At 43.6% G+C, this 20906-nt stretch overlaps 1 protein-coding gene across 1 annotated transcript in view; it reads left to right on the top strand.

Moving 5' to 3' along the window:
- Window positions 1-916: 916 nt before the first annotated feature.
- Window positions 917-20906, top strand: part of LOC130361089 (uncharacterized) — an 85747-nt gene continuing 65757 nt past the window's right edge. The window contains 7 exon segments of the mRNA XM_056563654.1: window positions 917-2977; window positions 3196-3366; window positions 3446-3575; window positions 3667-3764; window positions 10191-10248; window positions 11567-12421; window positions 12424-12584. Of these exon segments, the coding sequence (XP_056419629.1) occupies window positions 2870-2977; window positions 3196-3366; window positions 3446-3575; window positions 3667-3764; window positions 10191-10248; window positions 11567-12421; window positions 12424-12584 (1581 nt within the window). The 5' untranslated portion in view covers window positions 917-2869.

Below are 20906 nucleotides of genomic sequence, written 5' to 3'. Positions count from 1 at the left end.
TGTAGTGAGGTGACATATACTGTGGTGGAGAGTCATGTAGTGAGCTGACATATACTGTGGTGGAGTTAGGTAGTGAGCTGACATATACTGTGGTGGAGAGTAGTGTAGTGAGCTGACATATACTGTGGTGGAGAGTCATGTAGTGAGCTGACATATACTGTGGTGGAGAGTCATGTAGTGAGCTGACATATACTGTGGTGGAGAGTCATGTAGTGAGCTGACATATACTGTGGTGGAGAGTCATGTAGTGAGCTGACATATACTCTGGTGGAGAGTCATGTAGTGAGCTGACATATACTGTGGTGGAGAGTCATGTAGTGAGCTGACATATACTGTGGTGGAGAGTCATGTAGTGAGCTGACATATACTGTGGTGGAGTCATGTAGTGAGCTGACATATACTGTGGTGGAGAGTCATGTAGTGAGCTGACATATACTGTGGTGGAGAGTCATGTAGTGAGCCGACTTATACTGTGGTGGAGAGTCATGTAGTGAGCCGACATATACTGTGGTGGAGAGTCATATAATGAGCTGACTTATACTGTGGTGGAGTCATGTAGTGAGCCGGCATATACTGTGGTGGAGAGTCATCTAGTGAGCTGACTTATACTGTGGTGGAGTCATGTAGTGAGGTGACATATACTGTGGTGGAGTCATGTAGTGAGCTGACATATACTGTGGTGGAGAGTCATGTAGTGAGCTGACATATACTGTGGTGGAGAGTCATGTAGTGAGGTGACATATACTGTGGTGGAGAGTCATGTAGTGAGGTGACATATACTGTGGTGGAGAGTCATGTAGTGAGGTGACATATACTGTGGTGGAGTCATGTAGTGAGCTGACATATACTGTGGTGGAGAGTCATGTAGTGAGCTGACATATACTGTGGTGGAGAGTCATGTAGTGAGCTGACATATACTGTGGTGGAGAGTCATGTAGTGAGCTGACATATACTGTGGTGGAGTCATGTAGTCACCTGACCTGTGATCGACCGGAATTGCCTCACTGCTTATACAAACCGACATGTACCATGCACTAGTTGTATGACAAGGGGGCGCATAGCGCTTGAAACGCGTTACTTGTTCCTTCCTTGTCCTATGGATTAAACTTGATTTTACCTGCATTGAGCTGGATCCGTCCTTCCTTGTTTTTTCACTCTAGTGGTAGCATGAGACGGAGTCTACAACCCACACAAGTGGCTCAGGTAGTGCAGCTCATCCAGGATGGCACATCAATGCGAGCTGTGGCAAGAAGGTTTGCTGTGTCTGTCAGCGTAGTGTCCAGAGCATGGAGGCGCTACCAGGAGACAGGCCAGTACATCAGGAGACGTGGAGGGGGCCGTAGGAGGGCAACAACCCAGCAGCAGGACCGCTACCTCCACCTTTGTGCAAGGAGGAGCAGAGGGAGCACTGCCAGAGCCCTGCAAAATGACCTCCAGCAGGACACAAATGTGCAGGTGTCCACTCAAACGGTCAGAAACAGGCTCCATGAGGGAGGTATGAGGGCCCGACGTCCACAGGTGGGGGTTGTGCTTACAGCCCAACACCGTGCAGGACGTTTGGCATTTGCCAGAGAACATCAAGATTGTCAAATTCGCCACTGACACCCTTTGCTCTTCACAGATGAAAGCAGGTTCACACTAAGCACATGTGACAGACGTGACAGAGTCTGGAGACGCTGTGGAGAATGTTCTGCTGCCTGCAACATCCTCCAGCATGACCGGTTTGGCGGTGGGTCAGTACTGGTGTGGGGTGGCATTTCTTTGGGGGGGCCGCACAGCCCTCCATGTGCTTGCCAGAGGTAGCCTGACTGCCATTAGGTACCTAGATGAGATCCTCAGACCCCTTGTGACACCATATGCTGGTGCGGTTGGCCCCAAGTTCCTCCTAATACAAGACAATGCTAGACCTCATGTGGCTGGAGTGTGTCAGCAGTTCCTGCAAGAGGAAGGCATTGATGCTATGGACTGGCCGCCCGTTCCCCTGAATCCGATTGAGCACATCTGGGACGTCTCGCTCCATCCACCACAGACTGTCCAGGAGTTGGCGGATGCTTTAGTCCAGGTCTGGGAGGACATCCCTCAGGAGACCATCCTCCACCTCATCAGGAGCATGCCCAGGCATTGTAGGGAGGTCATACGGGCATGTGGAGGCCACACACACTACTGAGCCTCATTGGGACTTGTATTAAGGACATTACATAAAGTTGGATCAGCCTGTAGTGGGGTTTTCCACTGTGATTTTGAGGGTGACTCCATATCCAGACCTCCAGGGGGTGAGGATTTCCATTGATAATTTTTGTGTGATTTTGTTGTCAGCGCATTCAACTATGTAAAGAGGAAAGTATTTCATACGATTAGTTCATTCATTCAGACCTAGGATGTGTTACCTTATTGTCCCCTTTAGTTTTTGAGCAGTGTATTTGGTTAAAATAATGTATACTAGCAGAAAGCTGTCCGAATATAGTCACTGGGTGACTACATTCAGGCCATTGAGAATCAGGCCACATAGAGAGTCTCTGCTGTGCTAGTGGCGCCCCCTTCTGCTCAAAAGGAATAGGAGGTGAATCCTGCTCCTCTCAAATGTAAGGGAGACCCATTTTCCCTACATGTCAGGTGGCCAGGAGATTGGGAAATTATTCGGCAGATATAAAAAGTTTATGGTTCTTAGAATGTGAAGAGAGAACACAAAGGCCAAATATTAAAATTTGGTGGCGTTGGAAAGGTGTTAAAGTTCTTTATCTAATAATAAAACAAAACAGCAGAAACACTGAGAGGTATACACGTGTTCTTCCATATGTGATTCTGCTCAGTCCTTATTGTTTCCCTCAGGTCCAGGACTCTCAGAGCTGAAGTTTTCCTATGAAGTACAATGGTCCTTATCACCAATGACCGACCAAGGATGGACGATGCCAGAAACCACATGTCTGGGAGGATATTAGACCTCACCTTGGAGATAATCTACTGGATAACTGGAGAGGTGAGAGGTCACATGACGTCTTATCTCTATAATAAAACAGGGAAATGTCTGGAGAGGTGAGAGGTCACATGACGTCTTATCTCTATAATAAAACAGGGAAATGTCTGGAGAGGTGAGAGGTCACATGACGTCTTATCTCTATAATAAAACAGGGAAATGTCTGGAGAGGTGTCGGATTCTTAGAGTGTCTGTAGTGATCAGTGTCTCCTCATACACAGGATTACACAGTAGTGAAGAAGTCGTCTGGTGAGTGTGTGACCCCCCGTGTGTCAGGAGGGCGGGGCAGGAGCCAGAGCCCCACCCCCGAGGAGCCTCCACCTCATTCACTGATACATGAGCAGAAGATCCTAGAACTTACCTCCAGGATCACTGAGCTGCTGACTGGAGAGGTGAGCGCTGCTGGGAATGCTGGGACATTATACAATAAGGGAGGTGTCTGGAGGATGACGGGATCATTGTGTGTGTCAGGTTCCTATAAGGTGTCAGGATGTCGCTGTCTATTTCTCCATGGAGGAGTGGGAGTATTTAGAAGGACACAAGGATCTGTACGCAGACATAGTCATGATGGAGGATCAGCAGCCCCTCACATCACCACTGGGTAAGAGGAGACCTTCCCTGATTGGAGAGAAGAGATCATGTGATCATCACATATAGACAATGGATTCAGTCACTGTCTTTATTTCCTATAGATGGATCCAGTCAGAGAAATCCCCCAGAGAGATGTCCCCGTCCTCTATATTCCCAGGATTGTAAAGAGGAAGAGCAGAATGTCCCTGTGGATCATCAGGTAGATGAAGCGGAGATTTCTGTAAATCCTCTATAGATTGATGTCATGGAGCTTTCTCCTAATCTTCTCCAGCAGTGGAGTATACAGTATACACTCTATATCCTCTTCCCCAGCAGTGGAGTATACAGTATACGCTCTATATCCTCTTCTCCAGCAGTGGAGTATACGGTATACGCTCTATATCCTCTTCTCCAGCAGTGGAGTATACAGTATACACTCTATATCCTCTTCTCCAGCAGTGGAGTATACAGTATACACTCTATATCCTCTTCTCCAGCAGTGCAGTATACAGTATACGCTCTCTATATCCTCTTCTCCAGCAGTGGAGTATACAGTATACGCTCTATATCCTCTTCCCCAGCAGTGGAGTATACAGTATACGCTCTATATCCTCTTCTCCAGCAGTGGAGTATACAGTATACGCTCTATATCCTCTTCTCCAGCAGTGGAGTATACAGTATACGCTCTATATCCTCTTCTCCAGCAGTGGAGTATACAGTATACACTCTATATCCTCTTCTCCAGCAGTGGAGTATACAGTATACGCTCTATATCCTCTTCTGCAGCAGTGGAGTATACAGTATACAGTCTATATCCTCTTCTCCAGCAGTGGAGTATACAGTATACGCTCTATATCCTCTTCTCCAGCAGTGGAGTATACAGTATACACTCTATATCCTCTTCTCCAGCAGTGGAGTATACAGTATACGCTCTATATCCTCTTCTGCAGCAGTGGAGTATACAGTATACGCTCTATATCCTCTTCTCCAGCAGTGGAGTATACAGTATACACTCTATATCCTCTTCTCCAGCAGTGGAGTATACAGTATGCGCTCTATATCCTCTTCTCCAGCAGTGGAGTATACAGTATACACTCTATATCCTCTTCTCCAGCAGTGGAGTATACAGTATACGCTCTATATCCTCTTCTCCAGCAGTGGAGTATACAGTATACACTCTCTATATCCTCTTCTCCAGCAGTGGAGTATACAGTATACACTCTCTATATCCTCTTCCCCAGCAGTGGAGTATACAGTATACGCTCTATATCCTCTTCTCCAGCAGTGGAGTATACAGTATACACTCTATATCCTCTTCTCCAGCAGTGGAGTATACAGTATACGCTCTATATCCTCTTCTCCAGCAGTGGAGTTTACAGTATACACTCTATATCCTCTTCTCCAGCAGTGGAGTATACAGTACACCCTCTATATCCTCTTCTCCAGCAGTGAAGTATACAGTATACGCTCTATATCCTCTTCTCCAGCAGTGGAGTATACAGTATACAGTCTATATCCTCTTCTCCAGCAGTGGAGTATACAGTATACACTCTATATCCTCTTCTCCAGCAGTGGAGTATACAGTATACGCTCTATATCCTCTTCTCCAGCAGTGGAGTATACAGTATACGCTCTATATCCTCTTCTCCAGCAGTGGAGTATACAGTATACCCTCTATATCCTCTTCTCCAGCAGTGGAGTATACAGTATACGCTCTATATCCTCTTCTCCAGCAGTGGAGTATACAGTATACGCTCTATATCCTCTTCTCCAGCAGTGGAGTATACAGTATACGCTCTATATCCTCTTCTCCAGCAGTGGAGTATACAGTATACAGTCTATATCCTCTTCTCCAGCAGTGGAGTATACAGTATACGCTCTATGTCCTCTTCTCCAGCAGTGGAGTATACAGTATACGCTCTATATCCTCTTCTCCAGCAGTGGAGTATACAGTATACGCTCTATATCCTCTTCTCCAGCAGTGGAGTATACAGTATACACTCTATATCCTCTTCTCCAGCAGTGGGGTATACAGTATACAGTGTATATCCTCTTCTCCAGCAGTGGAGTATACAGTATACGCTCTATATCCTCTTCTCCAGCAGTGGAGTATACAGTATACAGTCTATATACTCTTCTCCAGCAGTGGAGTATACGCTCTATATCCTCTTCTCCAGCAGTGGAGTATACAGTATACACTCTATATCCTCTTCTCCAGCAGTGGGGTATACAGTATACAGTGTATATCCTCTTCTCCAGCAGTGGAGTATACAGTATACGCTCTATATCCTCTTCTCCAGCAGTGGAGTATACAGTATACGCTCTATGTCCTCTTCTCCAGCAGTGGAGTATACAGTATATGCTCTATATCCTCTTCTCCAGCAGTGCAGTATACAGTATACGCTCTATATCCTCTTCTCCAGCAGTGGAGTATACAGTATACGCTCTATATCCTCTTCTCCAGCAGTGGAGTATACAGTATACGCTCTATATCCTCTTCTCCAGCAGTGGAGTATACAGTATACATTACAGAGCGGGGAGAAGAGGGAGAGGCAGAGTGAGGGGAGGAATATTGATGATCTGGGCGGCGCTGCGGCCGCCGCCGGTGACATCAGAGTGCCAGTTAACGCCGCCTGTGCCAGTTAGCACTTAATTAGCATATAGGGAAAAACGAAGATATTGGTCGAACGGCCGGGCGGATGTGGGCACAGTAGGCATCAAACTGATCAGTGTCCCTATCGGTCAGTACCGCTGGTTAGTGCCGGGGGGGAGCAAGCTGCCAGTTTTCCTTTAACCATTTCTTAAGAATTTGTTTTATTTAAAATTTTACTTTGTATTTTTATAAAATAATTCTAAAATCTTGCAGTTTTCATTTTCACCACTAGGCCTAAAACTAAGCTGAGACTTCTTGTCCTGTCTGTATTGATAAAGAGGAGGCAATACACTGATAGGGGACACCAGTAAATAAGGAAGACAAGAGGAGCTCAGTCTCCCCCTCCCCTGTAGAATGATCTCTGCACAGGTCACAGAGCAGCTCACAAGCCTACCCAATACAAAGAGTAGAGTCTGAAGATGTGCATAGTGTCTATATCCATGGGCCTTGCTGTAAAGCTTGAGCTTAGTTAACCAGTTAAGGACTGAGGGCGTACCTGTACGTCCTGAGACCCGTTACCGGGGGTTTAAAGCATTCTCACAAGTGGAGAACACTTCAAACCCCATGGGTTCCGATTGCTATCAGCAGTCAGGACCCAGGGTTAATGCCAGGCACCGCCTATTGGGCCGATGCCCGGCATTAACCCTTTAGATGCCGCTATCAAAGTTGATCATGGCGTCTAAAGTGAAAGTAAAACTATCCTAGCAGCTCAGTGGAGCTGATCGGGACAATAGCGACAGAATCGCGATGTCCCGATCAGCTTATGATGACAGGATGGTCCTCACCTGCCTCCTCGTCGTCTGATCGGCGATCTACTGCTCCAAGCAGGCTGGAGCAGCAGAGTGCCGATAACACTGATCAATGCTATGCTATGGCACAGAACAGTGTATGCAATCAGATGATTACGTGGTATAGCCCCCTGTGCGCGCATAAATGTCCAAACTATTAAAATATAAGGTTAGCTAAACCGCATGGTCGATGGCGTACACAAAAAAAAAAAAAAAATAGCAAAATTCCCAAATTTTGGTCACTTCATATATTCTAAAAATATTAATAAAAGCGATCAAAAAGTCCCATCAAAACATAAATGGTACCGATAAAAACTACAGACCACGGCGCAAAAAATTTAAATGGGTCAGAGGATGACCATTTCAAACATACAAATTTTGGTGCATGTAGTTATAATTTTTTTTTAATGTAGTAAAATAAATAAAACCTACATAAATTGGGTATCACTGTAACCGTATGGACCTACAGAATAAAGATAAGGTGTCATTTTTTACCGCAGATTATGTTATAAAGTAAGTAATTGTCATTACAAAGTAGAATTGGTGACACAAAAAACAAACCCTTAAATGGGTCTGTAGGTGCAAAATTGAACGCGTTAGGATTTTTAGAAGGTGAGGAGGAAGAAACGAAAGTGCAAAAACGAAAATAGTTTTGAGTCCTTAAAGGGTAGCTCTCACCATCCTATTTTTTCTTTTTTCTGTCCCTGCCTATTACCCATCTATCCCTAACCCCCTCCCTGCTTTTAAATTTTTTTTTTACATATTAAAAATGCCTTTTTGTCTGCCTGGTAGTGTGCTCGCTACCAGGCAGACTTCCCCACCACGTCACTGATGCCTGCTGGGGCCGACACTTCCGCCCTTAGTTCACCTATACAGGGTGCCTCCAGCTGTTTCCCCACTGCAACTCCCAGCTTGCCCTGACATCTATTGGCTGTCAGGGCATGCTGGGAGTTGTAGTTGGGAAACAACTGGAGGCACCCTGTGTAGGTGAACACTGGATCTGTGATGGCCGCACATACCGCTCCCCGCCGCGCAGCCCGCAACCCCCGAACCCCCCCCCCACCCGGCCCCGTCGCGCCGCCCAACTCACTCCCCCTCCCCCTTAGTTCACCCATTCACTGAACCCCCCCCCCGGACCTGCCGCTCCGCTCAACCCACTCCCCCTCCCCACCCCCTTTAGTTCACCTATTCAGTGTCCCTCCGGCTGTTTCCCCACTACAACTCCCAGCTTGCCCTGACATCTATTGGGAGTTGGGAGTTGTAGTGGGGAAACTGGAGGAATACTGTATAGGTGAACACGCAACCCCCCCTCCCCCCGGCATAATACTTTACCTTGTCCCCGGGAGCCTGCACGCATCCACTTCCTGGAAAGCGCTCGCTCCCGCCTGTCTGATTGACAGGCGGGAGTGAGCACCACAGTGACTGAATTTCGACTCGTTGCCAGTCTTCAATGAGTCGAAATTCTGTAGTGACGTCACTGCAGAATGCATTCGGCCACTAGGAGGGCGACCCCTAGTGGCCGAATTTAAAAGTGATTTTAAACTGGTTTAAAATCACTTTTTTAAATTAAAGTATATTAGAGATATGTTGTAGTACTTAAGTACTACAACATATCAATTTTTTTTATTTCATGACAGTGGCCATTTAAGGTGAAAATGGGTTAAGAGTCCTTAACCTCTTTAGGACATAGGACGTTCTGGAACATCCCCGCTACCTGGGCTTTAATGCCCAAGGACGTTAGAGAACGTCCTGTTGTATTTCCGGTCTCTGCCGCACGCTGGGCAGAGATCGGAATGGCATGCCTGCTTAAATCTTTCAGCAGGCATGCCGTGCAAATGCCGAGGGGGGTCCCGGGACCCCCGCATGTCGGCGATCGCAGAAAATGGCATGTCAATTCAGACATGCGATTTTCTCCTATTTCGGGCTGATCGGGTCTCTGGTGACCCGATCACCTTGAAAATAGGGATGATCGGAGCTGTGAGTGACAGGCCCACATCCTGCAGGGTAGGAGTGAGGTCGCAATGCTGCGATCTCCTCCCATCCCCTGCCATTGGTCAGAACTGATTCTGACCAATGGCAGAGCAGGACGGTGGGTTGCCATGGAAACCCCCCGTTCTGCCCACCCCTGGATGTCAGGCAGAACGGGGGGAGGACATGGAGGCCGGTACCTGTAGGAGAAGACTCGTGGGGCCCGACAATCATCGCAGATATTCACCGGATATCCCGGCTCAGGTAGGGAGTCGACGGTGGGGGGGAGAAATGAAACTGAAAGTAAAGTGATTTTTACTGTGGCAACCACTAGGAAGACCAAACTGCAACTCCCAGCATGCCCAGACATCCAAAGGCTGTCTGGGCATGCTGGGAGTTGTAGTTTTGCAACATCTGGAGGGTCACAGTTTGGGGACCACTGTTACAGTGGTGCCCAAACTGTAGCCCTCCAGATGTTGCCAAACTACAACTCTCAGCATATCTAGACTGCCCAGGCATGCTGGGAGTTGTAGTTCTGTAACATCTGTCCCTTCAGATTTAGCAATTTTCATGAAATGTTTGAAAATTGCTGCTCTACTTTGAAGCCCTCAAATTTTTTTCCAAAAGTTAAAATATGTCCATTTTCTGATGCCAACATAAAGCGGACATATTGTATTTGTGAATAAAAATAACATTTATTTGGAATATCCCTTTTCCTTACAAGCAGAGAGCTTCAAAGTTAGAAAAATTTTAAATTTTCAAAATTTTCATGAAATTTTGGAATTTTTCACAAAAAAAAAAGGATGCAAGTAACGCCGAAAATTTACCACCAATATAAAGTAGAATATGTCACGAAAAAACTGTCTCCGAATCAGAATATTCGGTAAAAGCATCTTAGAGTTATTAATGCTTAAAGTGACGGTGGTCAGATGTGCTAAAAACGCTCTGGTCCTAAGGTGTAAAATGGCCTGGTCCTTAAGGGGTTAAGGGGTTAAAGATGGCCGCCCCCATAATATTGTACTGAAAATTAAAAACAAAAAAACAAACATGTTTCAGTATTATTATTTTTATAAATCACTAAAAAGGTTTGTTATTTGTAGGGGCCACTCAAAGTAAAGGGGCAATTGAGCCGAAGCTACACGCTGTATTATTATTATTATTTTTTTTTAATCCTCATCCTAAATTTTTGCTACCACAATTCCTTTTCCCTCATGTCTTTATTGTGCGATTCTTGCAGGGAAGTGATGGAGGATCGGTGAGTGAACTTGAGAAACCCGAATCAATGTCAATGGATGGTAAGCGCCTTTCATAAACTTCTCCAACACCCCTGTGTTCTAAGGGAGTTAAGTAAAGTGATAGACAGACCCTTATTTCTAATATTCGGGAACCCCTGCGGTCTCTCCTTTACGCCACCCCCGCGATCTGAAATTTTCGATCCGAACACTGGGTTTGGGGCCGTGGTCGTGACGCCACTCCCCCTTGTGACGCCATGCCCCCTCCATTCATGTCTATGGGAGGGGGCGTGACGGCAGTCACGCCCCCTCGCATAGACATGAATGGAGGGGGCATGGTGTGACGTCACAAGGGGACGTCACGACCACGGCCCCGAATTCAGCGTTCAGAACAAAAAGTTCTGATTGTGGGGGTGGCGTAAAGGAAACCCCTTAAGGGGATAAGCTGTCTAGGGGCGGAGTACCCCTTTAATGTTCACATTAAGAAATGTGGCCGGTGTGGAGTACCCCTGTGTTCTAAGGGAGTTAAGTAAAGTGATAGACAGACCCTTTTATTCAAGGACTCATAGTGACAAGGTCTGTTCCCCGGGAAGGGCGCATAACAAATATGGTGCCAATATAAAAAAAAAAAAAGGGGGGGGGGGGTCAAAAGGTGACCCTGGGAATTATAGGCCTGTTAATTTAAAGGGGTTATCCAAGAATAGAAAAACAGAGCTAATTTCTTTCAAAAACAGCTCCACGTCTGTCTCCAGATTGGGTGTGGCTTTACAACTTGGCTCCATTGACTTCAATGGAACTCGGCTACAGAACCACACCCAACCTGGAGACAGACGGGAGGAGCATTTTTTTTTAAAGAAAGTAGCTCTGTTGCTCTGTTCCTGGATAACCCCTTTTAACCTCCATTGTATAGTACAGATATTTTGTATCTTGTTTCTATGCACAGTCTTGCCATGGAATATGATTTGTGACAAGAAACTGTCTTTTACAACCTCAACTTTGTAGCAGAGTTTGTCTGTTCCTCGCCCAGTTTTAAGCATCTTACACAGTTGTTTGTTTCAGTAAATGACTGTGTTTCAACCTAAGTATGAAAATAGTAAACGTTATCACCTTTTTGGTATAAATGGTTAATTGTACACCTGACTATAATCCTGTAAAATCCTGAAATTTGTGCACCCCAAATATTGACTAGAATTCTTTTTCGTCCATTTTGCGTTTTGGTAATTGATAAAAATACTTTTACCATTCCTTAAGCCAGTCTTTTCCACCCAGCTTGCTTCCAGTTATTGCAAAACTACAACTCCCAGCATGCCTGGACAGCCTTCGGCTGTCCGGGCATGCTGGGAGTTGTAGTTTTGCAACAGCTATTTTTATTTTTTAATAGGTGAAGCCTGGATGAGCGGCTGCCCTGGACATCTTTTATCTTTCTATTATGAAGAAAAGGATAACAATATGACGCAAGCTAATACAATAATTCCTACTGTACCCATAGTCCTTCAGAGCAGCGATCTATCCACCGATACCACTGGTCACCAGAATCCTTCCTTTGATCAATCACTAAATGGCGATCAAAGACCAGAGAAAATACTTCTATATGGGAAAAATCCTAAAAAGAAAACGAATCTTTCTTTGCATGACAGAGTTCAGAAAAACGAAGGACCGTTTATATGTTCAGAATGTGGAAAATCTTTTCCCACCGAATTTAGTCTGGAGAGGCATCAGAGAACTCACACAGGGGAGAAGCCATTTTCATGTTCCGAATGTGGGAAATGTTTCAGTCAGAAATCAAATCTTGTAACGCATCAAAGAAGTCACACAGGGGAGAAGCCGTTTTCGTGTCCCGAATGTAAGAAATGTTTCAGCAAGAAATTTGGGCTTGTTGAACATCAGAAAACACATACAGGAGAGAAGCCCTTTTCATGTCCTTTATGCGGGAACTTTTTCAGTAAGAAAGCAAATCTTGTAGAACATCTGAGACGACACAGAGGGGAGAAGCCGTTTTCATGTTCAGAATGTGGGAAATGTTTTACCTATAAATCTGCATATTTTCAACATCAGAGAACTCACACGGGGGAGAAGCCTTTTTCATGCTCGGAATGTGGGAAACATTTTTACAAGAAATCATATCTTAAGATCCACCTAAGAAGTCACACAGGGGAGAAGCCGTTTTCATGTACTGAATGTAGTAAGTCTTTTAGCCATAGATCAAATCTGGTGAAGCATTTAAGAACTCACACAGGAAGCCATATTCATGCTCCGAATGCAGAAGATGTTTTACCTATAAATCCATTCTTGTTCATCATATAAGAACTCACACAGGAAAGAAACCATATTCATGTTCAGAATGTGGGAAATGTTTTAGCCAGAAATCATCCTTGCCTTTTATGAGGCATAAGTATGATTAGAATCCTCCTATTCTGACCCCTATATTTTTTTTTTATGCGCCTTGATCTGTAGTTTTTGTTTTGATGGGACTTTCTCAGTAAGTTTTTATAATTATTTTTTCCTGATATATATAAAAGGGGTGATTTTCATTTTTTTAAGAGTAGGGGGCTTTTTACATATTTTTTAAAACATTTTCTAAATGTATTTGACACTTTATTTACTTTACACTGGTCCCGTAGAGGACTATTATACACAATCATTTGATCACATAACATAGCTTAGTGATATCGATGATTTGCTTGTACAGTGTGCCTGAGGCAGACTGTACAAGAGGAGCGCCGATCATCAGCACCGAGGTAAGGAGAAGACCTCTGGCCGCCATCTTAATGCATTGGACCTCTGCAATCGCGCTGAGGAGGTCCAATGAGTGTCCTGAACCCACCAGCACCTGTATTCTTTACATGCCGTGATTGATTATATCTAAAGGGTTAATAGCAGCCATCAGCGTGATCTCTGATGTCCATCATTAATGGTGAGTCCTGGCTGCTCATAGACAGAATACACTGCAGGACGGACATGTACGTCCAATGTCGTCTAGGGGTTAAACGGCAAATAGTTCAAGGAGGAAGGATTTTAAAGGTGCCCCTAAACATCTTATCCCCTATCCAAAACATAGGGGATATGATGTCTGATCGCGGGGGTCCCACCGCTGGGGACCCCTGCTATCTCCTGTACACCACTCCGGCATTCCATACTTTTCATTCCAAACGCTGGGTTCGGGGCCGTGACGTCACCGCACACAACAACTCGTGACATCACACCATGCCCCCTCCATTCATGTCTATGGGAGGGGGCGTAACAGCCGTGACGCCCCCTCCCATAGACATTAATAGAGGGGGCGTGGCATGACATCACGAAGGGGCGTGGTGTGACGTCACGGCCCTGAACCCAGTGTTTGGGACGAAAAGATTAGAATGCTGGGGGGGGCGTAACCCCACGATCAGGCATCTTATCTTCTATCCTGGGGATAGGGCATAAGTTATCTAAGGGCGGAGTACCCCCTTAATGTTCACATTGTAGAAAATGGGGCTGGTGTGGAGCTTCATTATAGGCGGATATGATACATTTCTAGCGTCTGTTACGTTCTTTATCATAACACTATGTTTATGTTTTCATGTTTTTTGCCTTTTCTGTGTCTTTATAAATATTCTGATTGGTTTATTTATATATATATATATATATATATATATATATATATATAAAATATATACCAAACATTTTGTACTTTGTTGCTGCATTTGTGATGGGTTTGAGATTTGTAACACCTGTGATCAAGAGGCGGCGTTCACCTACTCTGTGACTGGTGGATGGAAACTTAAAGGGAAACTCGGAAGGGGAAAAAAATTCAAATCAACTAGTGGCAGAAAGTTAAACAGATTTGTAAATTTCTTCTATATAAAAATCTTAACTCTTCCAGTACTTATCAGCTGCTTTATGCTCCAGAGGAAGTTGTGTAGTTCTTTCCAGTCTGACCACAGTGCTCTCTGCTGACACCTCTGTCCATGTCAGGAACTTTTTTATACAGAAAAAAAAAACTGAGCGATTTCTACTGAAAATATATATATATGCTTTATTAATCAAATATCAGTGACATGATATTTGCGCATGCGCGAGACCCCGGAACAGGAAGCCCAGCCATCACCCACAACGTCACGTCCCAAGCGCCTCCATGCCTGACAGATCACTTCCGGACATGCGCTCTGTGCCTACTGACGCCTGGACAATGCGTCTCACTGCCCGGGATCCCGCGCATGCGCACCTCACAACCAACGCCACAATCACCGGCAGCCCCATGACATCTAGTGGTCAAAATCGAATAGTGCATTCCACTTTTATACATAGATAGAAAAGACAGTATGTCACGCCATATTAGGGTATCAATAACAAAATACCATAAGACACACTTATTAACTATTGCCACCATGTCCGCCATGCAGGTATTTTTGATTAATGAAAGGAAAAATTATAATGAAAAACAAATAAATAAATACATAAATAGAATATTTTAAAGTGTTAAAAAATTTAAAAAATAATCATTTTTAATGGAAGATAGTCAAAACCACAATTGTGTTATTAAAAAGATAGTGTTAAAAAAATCTAAAAATGACTAATCAATACATAGGTGATACTCCAAAAATATATATATAGCACTGCAAATAAAAAGATGTATAAATAAAAACATTGTGAAAAAAAAAAATAAAAAAACATTCATATCATAATAAAATTTCATTTAGGGAAGTGTTAGTGCATTACATACGTGTTTGTGTGTGAATATTGTATACTCAATCATTTCTAATAGTGTTTTATTTAATAAAACATTTTTTATTACAATAAAGGATGTGATACAATAAAACACGTGAACCACATGTGGAAAAGGCTAATCTAATAAATGAATGATTAAAAAGGATATTTTATACATTTTATGTGTGATAAACAAATAATGTGTATGTGAAATTGGTAATAATGTTGACAAATATTATAAAAAATATTATAAAAAATATTATAAAAAATAATAACATTACATGTAAATAGTGTGTATATAGATAAATATTAACAAAGGTGGAAAAATACATGATAAACCGACAATTACCCTATTTTTCGCCCTATAAGACGCACCCAATTTTAAAGGTGCAAAATCTAGAAAAAAAAGATTCTGAACCCAACAGTGATCTTCAACCTGCGGACCTCCAGATGTTGCAAAACTACAACTCCCAGCATGCCCGGACAGCCGTTGGCTGTCCGGGCATGCTGGGAGTTGTAGTTTTGCAACATCTGGAGGTCCGCAGGTTGAAGACCACTAGTATAGGAAGTTGTACTCACCTGTCCCCGCCGCTCCGGACTCGTCACCGCTGCCCTGGATGTCGCTCCATCGCTGTCCCCGTGATGTCCCCGACACTCCGGACGTCATCTTCCCCGGGATCCACGCTCTCCGTCGCCGTCATCACGTCGCTACGCACGCCGCTCCTATTGGATGACGGGACGGCGAGCGCGACGATGTGAAGACGTCGAAGGAGAGCGCCGGCCATGCAGGGGATCCCGGCACGGAGCAGACACCGAGGAGGCAGGTAAGGTCCCTCCCGGTGTCCTGTAAGCTGTTCGGGACGCCGCGATTTCACCACGGCGGTCCCGAACAGCCCGACTGAGCAGCCGGGTTAGTGTCACTTTCGCTTCAGACGCGTCGGTCAGCTTTGATCGCCACGTCTGAAGGGTTAATACAGGGCATCACCGCGATCGGCGTGATCCTGTATTAGCCGCGGGTCCCGGCCATTGATGGCCGCAGGGACCGCCGCGATAGGTGTGTATTCGCCGTATAAGTATAAAAAAAGTTCCTGACATGGACAGAGGTGTCAGGAGAGAACACTGTGGCCAGACTGGAAAGAACTACACAACTTCCTCTGGAGCATAAAGCAGCTCATAAGTACTGGAAGAGTTAAGATTTTTATCTTAACTCTTGGTGCGTCTTATACGGCGAAAAATACGGTAATATATATGTTTCATGCCCTGAGGGAAGTTTTTCAATATTTCTAGATTCCACAGTTTCTAAATACATGCAGTGACTATCTGACCAAAGATTACATCGGGGTGTCGTGAAATCCTACAAATGATTCATATTAACAATAAATCCATAAATATCAAGTTCACTTATATGGCGCCAATTCTTGAGGTAATTTCCAAGTATCTTCTATTGCCATCATGGAACAGACAAGGGGTACATTTCAAAGTATATAATACACGCTGCTAAAAAGAAAAGAAAAGAAAATATAGCATTAAAATCAAAAAATGGATGCAATGCAAAGTTCATCACCCTATAATCATGTCAGGAACTGTCCAGAGCAGGAGCAAATCCCCATAGCAAACCTCTCCTGCTTTGGACAGTTCCTGACATGGACAGAGGTGTCAGCAAAGAGCACTGTGGTCAGACTGGAAAAAACGACACAACTTCCTCTGGAGCATACAGCAGCTGATAAGTACTGGAAGGATTAAGATTTTTACATAGAAGTAATGTACAAATCTGTAAACCTTTCTGGCACCAGTTGATTTGAAAACATTTTTTTTTCCTCCGGAGTACCTCTTTAAAGAGAAGATGAGCATCAGTGTATATAAACATCTATGACTATCCTCTACTCTGTATCTACCCTCCTGAGAAGCTATTAAATGTTGTCTTCAATAAAGTCGAAATTTAGTTTTGACGCCAAAAGCACTCGGCTTCAACTGTTTTCTAGGGAAAAAACGCAATTTATTTTATAAACATTAGAAATGAGCAAATTATGTAAAGTTTGCACTGAATTTGATGCATGTAAATCATCTGTAAATTTATATATATATATTTTTTTAACTCTTAGACTTCACTCTGTTTGAATATGTAATGTATGAAGTGCGGAGCTCAGTTATTATCAGTCTAATCTATGGAGGATGAGCTCATGTACCGGCTTTGTTCTCTCATTTGTTGGAGTCTACCTGACCTTTCTTCCTCAGCTCGTTTTGCCGCACGTTTTTTCCCCTCTCTAACTCGCAGCTGTCTCTTAGCTAACTGTGGACCAAACCAATACTCTGTTACTACCTACAATAATGGACTGATCCAATAAACTGGCCCAGCTGTCTCTTAGCTAACTGTGGACCGAACCAATACTCTGTTACTACCTACAATAATGGACTGATCCAATAAACTGCCCCAGCTGTCTCTTAGCTAACTGTGGACCGAACCAATGCACAGTCACTATGTCATGACTGGGGGTGATAAATGGAGGAAAAAAGCGGAGGTAGCGCCGGGTGCGGTGTAGGTCTTTAGCCGGTGTAGGTGGGTACCCAGGTGGGGGTAGCGTATTCCTTGCCGGTGATGTTAGCTTGGTATGCAGGCCTGCAGCGTGAGGACGGAGCCCAGAGGAGAGTCCGTAGAGTAATGCATAGGTATAGGAGAAAAAAGCTGCGATGGCGCTCCCAAGGAAATAACCCAAAGTCGTGGGTATTGGTGCAAAATAAATAAATAATTTATTCTTACAGCATAAGAAATCAAAGAAAATAATAAATAAAAGCAAGACGCGTTTCGGGAGTCACAGCTCCCTTTTTCAATTGCAGTTAAAGCAACCACCTGCAATTGAAAAAGGGAGCTGTGACTCACGAAACGCGTCTTGCTTTATATTTATTTTCTTTGATTTCTTATGCTGTAAGAATAAATTATTTATTTATTTTGCACCAATACCCACGACTTTGGGTTATTTCCTTGGGAGCGCCATCGCAGCTTTTTTCTCCTATAACTCTGCATGACTGGGGGTGAACAGGGAGAGTGAGCCCTAAGCTGTCCCTGTATACACTCTCCCTGCCTACTTGCCCATCCACCCTAAATGGTGGATTGACAACTTGGAGCCGGTCCATCCCTGCGCTAAAGTGCAATGGTGTAAAAACAAATAATCATAGTCGGTCACAGGCCAGAAACAGACACAGAATAACTACCAGACAACCAGACAGAATGTAAATTCACAAAAAGGGCAGGATACAGTGTATTTACAAACAGTTCATAAACCGGAATCCAGATAAATGGCAAATATGATAAAATGAACAAGACAAGGTATGGAACAAGTATACAGCAGAATACAGAGGATGAACGGAAGAACTGAATGCAAAAACACCAAACTGATCAGGAACATAGAACATTGTTCACACTGGGACACAGAACAGAAACAAACTGGACACCCCACTCCGCAAAAGGAGTAGACAGCATAATAAAGCCAAATAGACTTCTAGCCAGCGGACACACTCCACCGTGTGATCAGGATGCTGACCTAGTAGGAAACCAAAATATAATACATAGAACACTAGACTGAAAAGCGGACGAGATAGAATTGTCTCCTGGATACCAAACAGGAATTATTATATACAGAGCACAGGTAACAAGCAAGACTCAGTGTGAACACAGATTAAGCAGAAAGAACATACATATGTCCTATAAAACCAAGCAGACTAAAAGCTATCATAAACAGAATAATTAAACCTTGGTTAAAACTCAGATATTAACAGATAAATACAAGGTGCATAAAACAAACATTACACGCTACCTACAATAATGGACTTATCCAATGAACTGTACCAATTGTCTCTTAGCTAACTGTGGACCAAACCAATGCACATTCACTACCTACAATAATGGACTGATCCAATGCACAGTCACTACCTACAATAATGGACTGATCCAATAAACTGTACCAATTGTCTCTTAGCTAACTGTGGACCAAACCAATGCACAGTCACTACCTACAATAATGGACTGATCCAATGCACAGTCTCTACCTACAATAATGGACTGATCCAATAAACTGTACCAATTGTCTCTTAGCTAACTGTGGACCAAACCAATGCACAGTCACTACAATAATGGACTGATCCAATGCACAGTCTCTACCTACAATAATGGACTGATCCAATGCACAGTCACTACCTACAATAATGGATCCAATGCACAGTCACTACCTACAATAATGGATCCAATGCACAGTCACTACCTACAATAATGGATCCAATGCACAGTCACTACCTACAATAATGGACTGAACCAATGAACAGTCACTACCTACAATAATGGACTGATCCAATGCACAGTCACTATCTACAATAATGGACTGATCCAATGCACAGTCACTACCTACAATAATGGACTGATCCAATGCACAGTCACTACCTACAATAATGGACTGATCCAATGCACAGTCACTATCTACAATAATGGACTGATCCAATGCACAGTCATTACCTACAATAATGGACTGATCCAATGCACAGTCACTATCTACAATAATGGACTGATCCAATGCACAGTCACTACCTACAATAATGGACTGATCCAATGCACAGTCACTACCTACAATAATGGACTGATCCAATGCACAGTCACTATCTACAATAATGGACTGATCCAATGTACAGTCACTACCTACAATAATGGACTGATCCAATGTACACTCACTACCTGCAATAATGGACAGAACCAATGCACAGTCACTACCTGCAATAATGGACTGAACCAATGCACAGTCACTACCTACAATAATGGACTGATCCAATGTACAGTCACTACCTGCAATAATGGACTGAACCAATGCACAGTCACTACCTGCAATAATGGACTGAACCAATGCACAGTCACTACCTGCAATAATGGATCCAATGCACAGTCACTACCTACAATAATGGACTGATCCAATGTACAGTCACTACCTACAATAATGGACTGATCCAATGCACAGTCACTACCTACAATAATGGACTGAACCAATGCACAGTCACTACCTACAATAATGGACTGATCCAATGTACAGTCACTACCTACAATAATGGACTTATCCAATGCACAGTCACTACCTGCAATAATGGACTGATCCAATGCACAGTCACTACCTACAATAATGGACTGAACCAATGCACAGTCACTACCTACAATAATGGACTGATCCAATGTACAGTCACTACCTACAATAATGGACTGATCCAATGCACAGTCACTACCTACAATAATGGACTGATCCAATGCACAGTCACTACCTACAATAATGGACTGAACCAATGCACAGTCACTACCTACAATAATGGACTGATCCAATGTACAGTCACTACCTACAATAATGGACTGATCCAATGTACAGTCACTACCTACAATAATGGACTGATCCAATGCACAGTCACTACCTACAATAATGGACTTATCCAATGCACAGTCACTACCTACAATAATGGACTGATCCAATGCACAGTCACTACCTACAATAATGGACTGAACCAATGCACAGTCACTACCTACAATAATGGACTGATCCAATGTACAGTCACTACCTACAATAATGGACTGATCCAATGTACAGTCACTACCTACAATAATGGACTGATCCAATGTACAGTCACTACCTACAATAATGGACTGAACCAATGTACAGTCACTACCTACAATAATGGACTGATCCAATGTACAGTCACTACCTACAATAATGGACTTATCCAATGCACAGTCACTACCTGCAATAATGGACTGAACCAATGCACAGTCACTACCTGCAATAATGGACTGAACCAACATAGCAGCACATAAGCTGATATATAGAACATATGAAACCATCCCCTTCTGCTTGACCGATTTCGGGTAACTTTAATAGGATTGTGTATCCTCCCCATATATGATATTATGCTAAATTTGAGAAAAATCTATCAATGTTTTTTTTTAATTATCCGAGGTGTGAACGTAGCCTTACATTCTATCCAGCAGCACAAGTGATGACTTAGAAAGAAGCAGTCCT

Source organism: Hyla sarda, chromosome 3 (genome assembly GCF_029499605.1).
Source record: "Hyla sarda isolate aHylSar1 chromosome 3, aHylSar1.hap1, whole genome shotgun sequence".
NCBI classification, from domain to species: domain Eukaryota; kingdom Metazoa; phylum Chordata; class Amphibia; order Anura; family Hylidae; genus Hyla; species Hyla sarda.
Note: the sequence above shows the minus strand (reverse complement) of the source record. Positions and strands in the feature narration are given on the sequence as shown.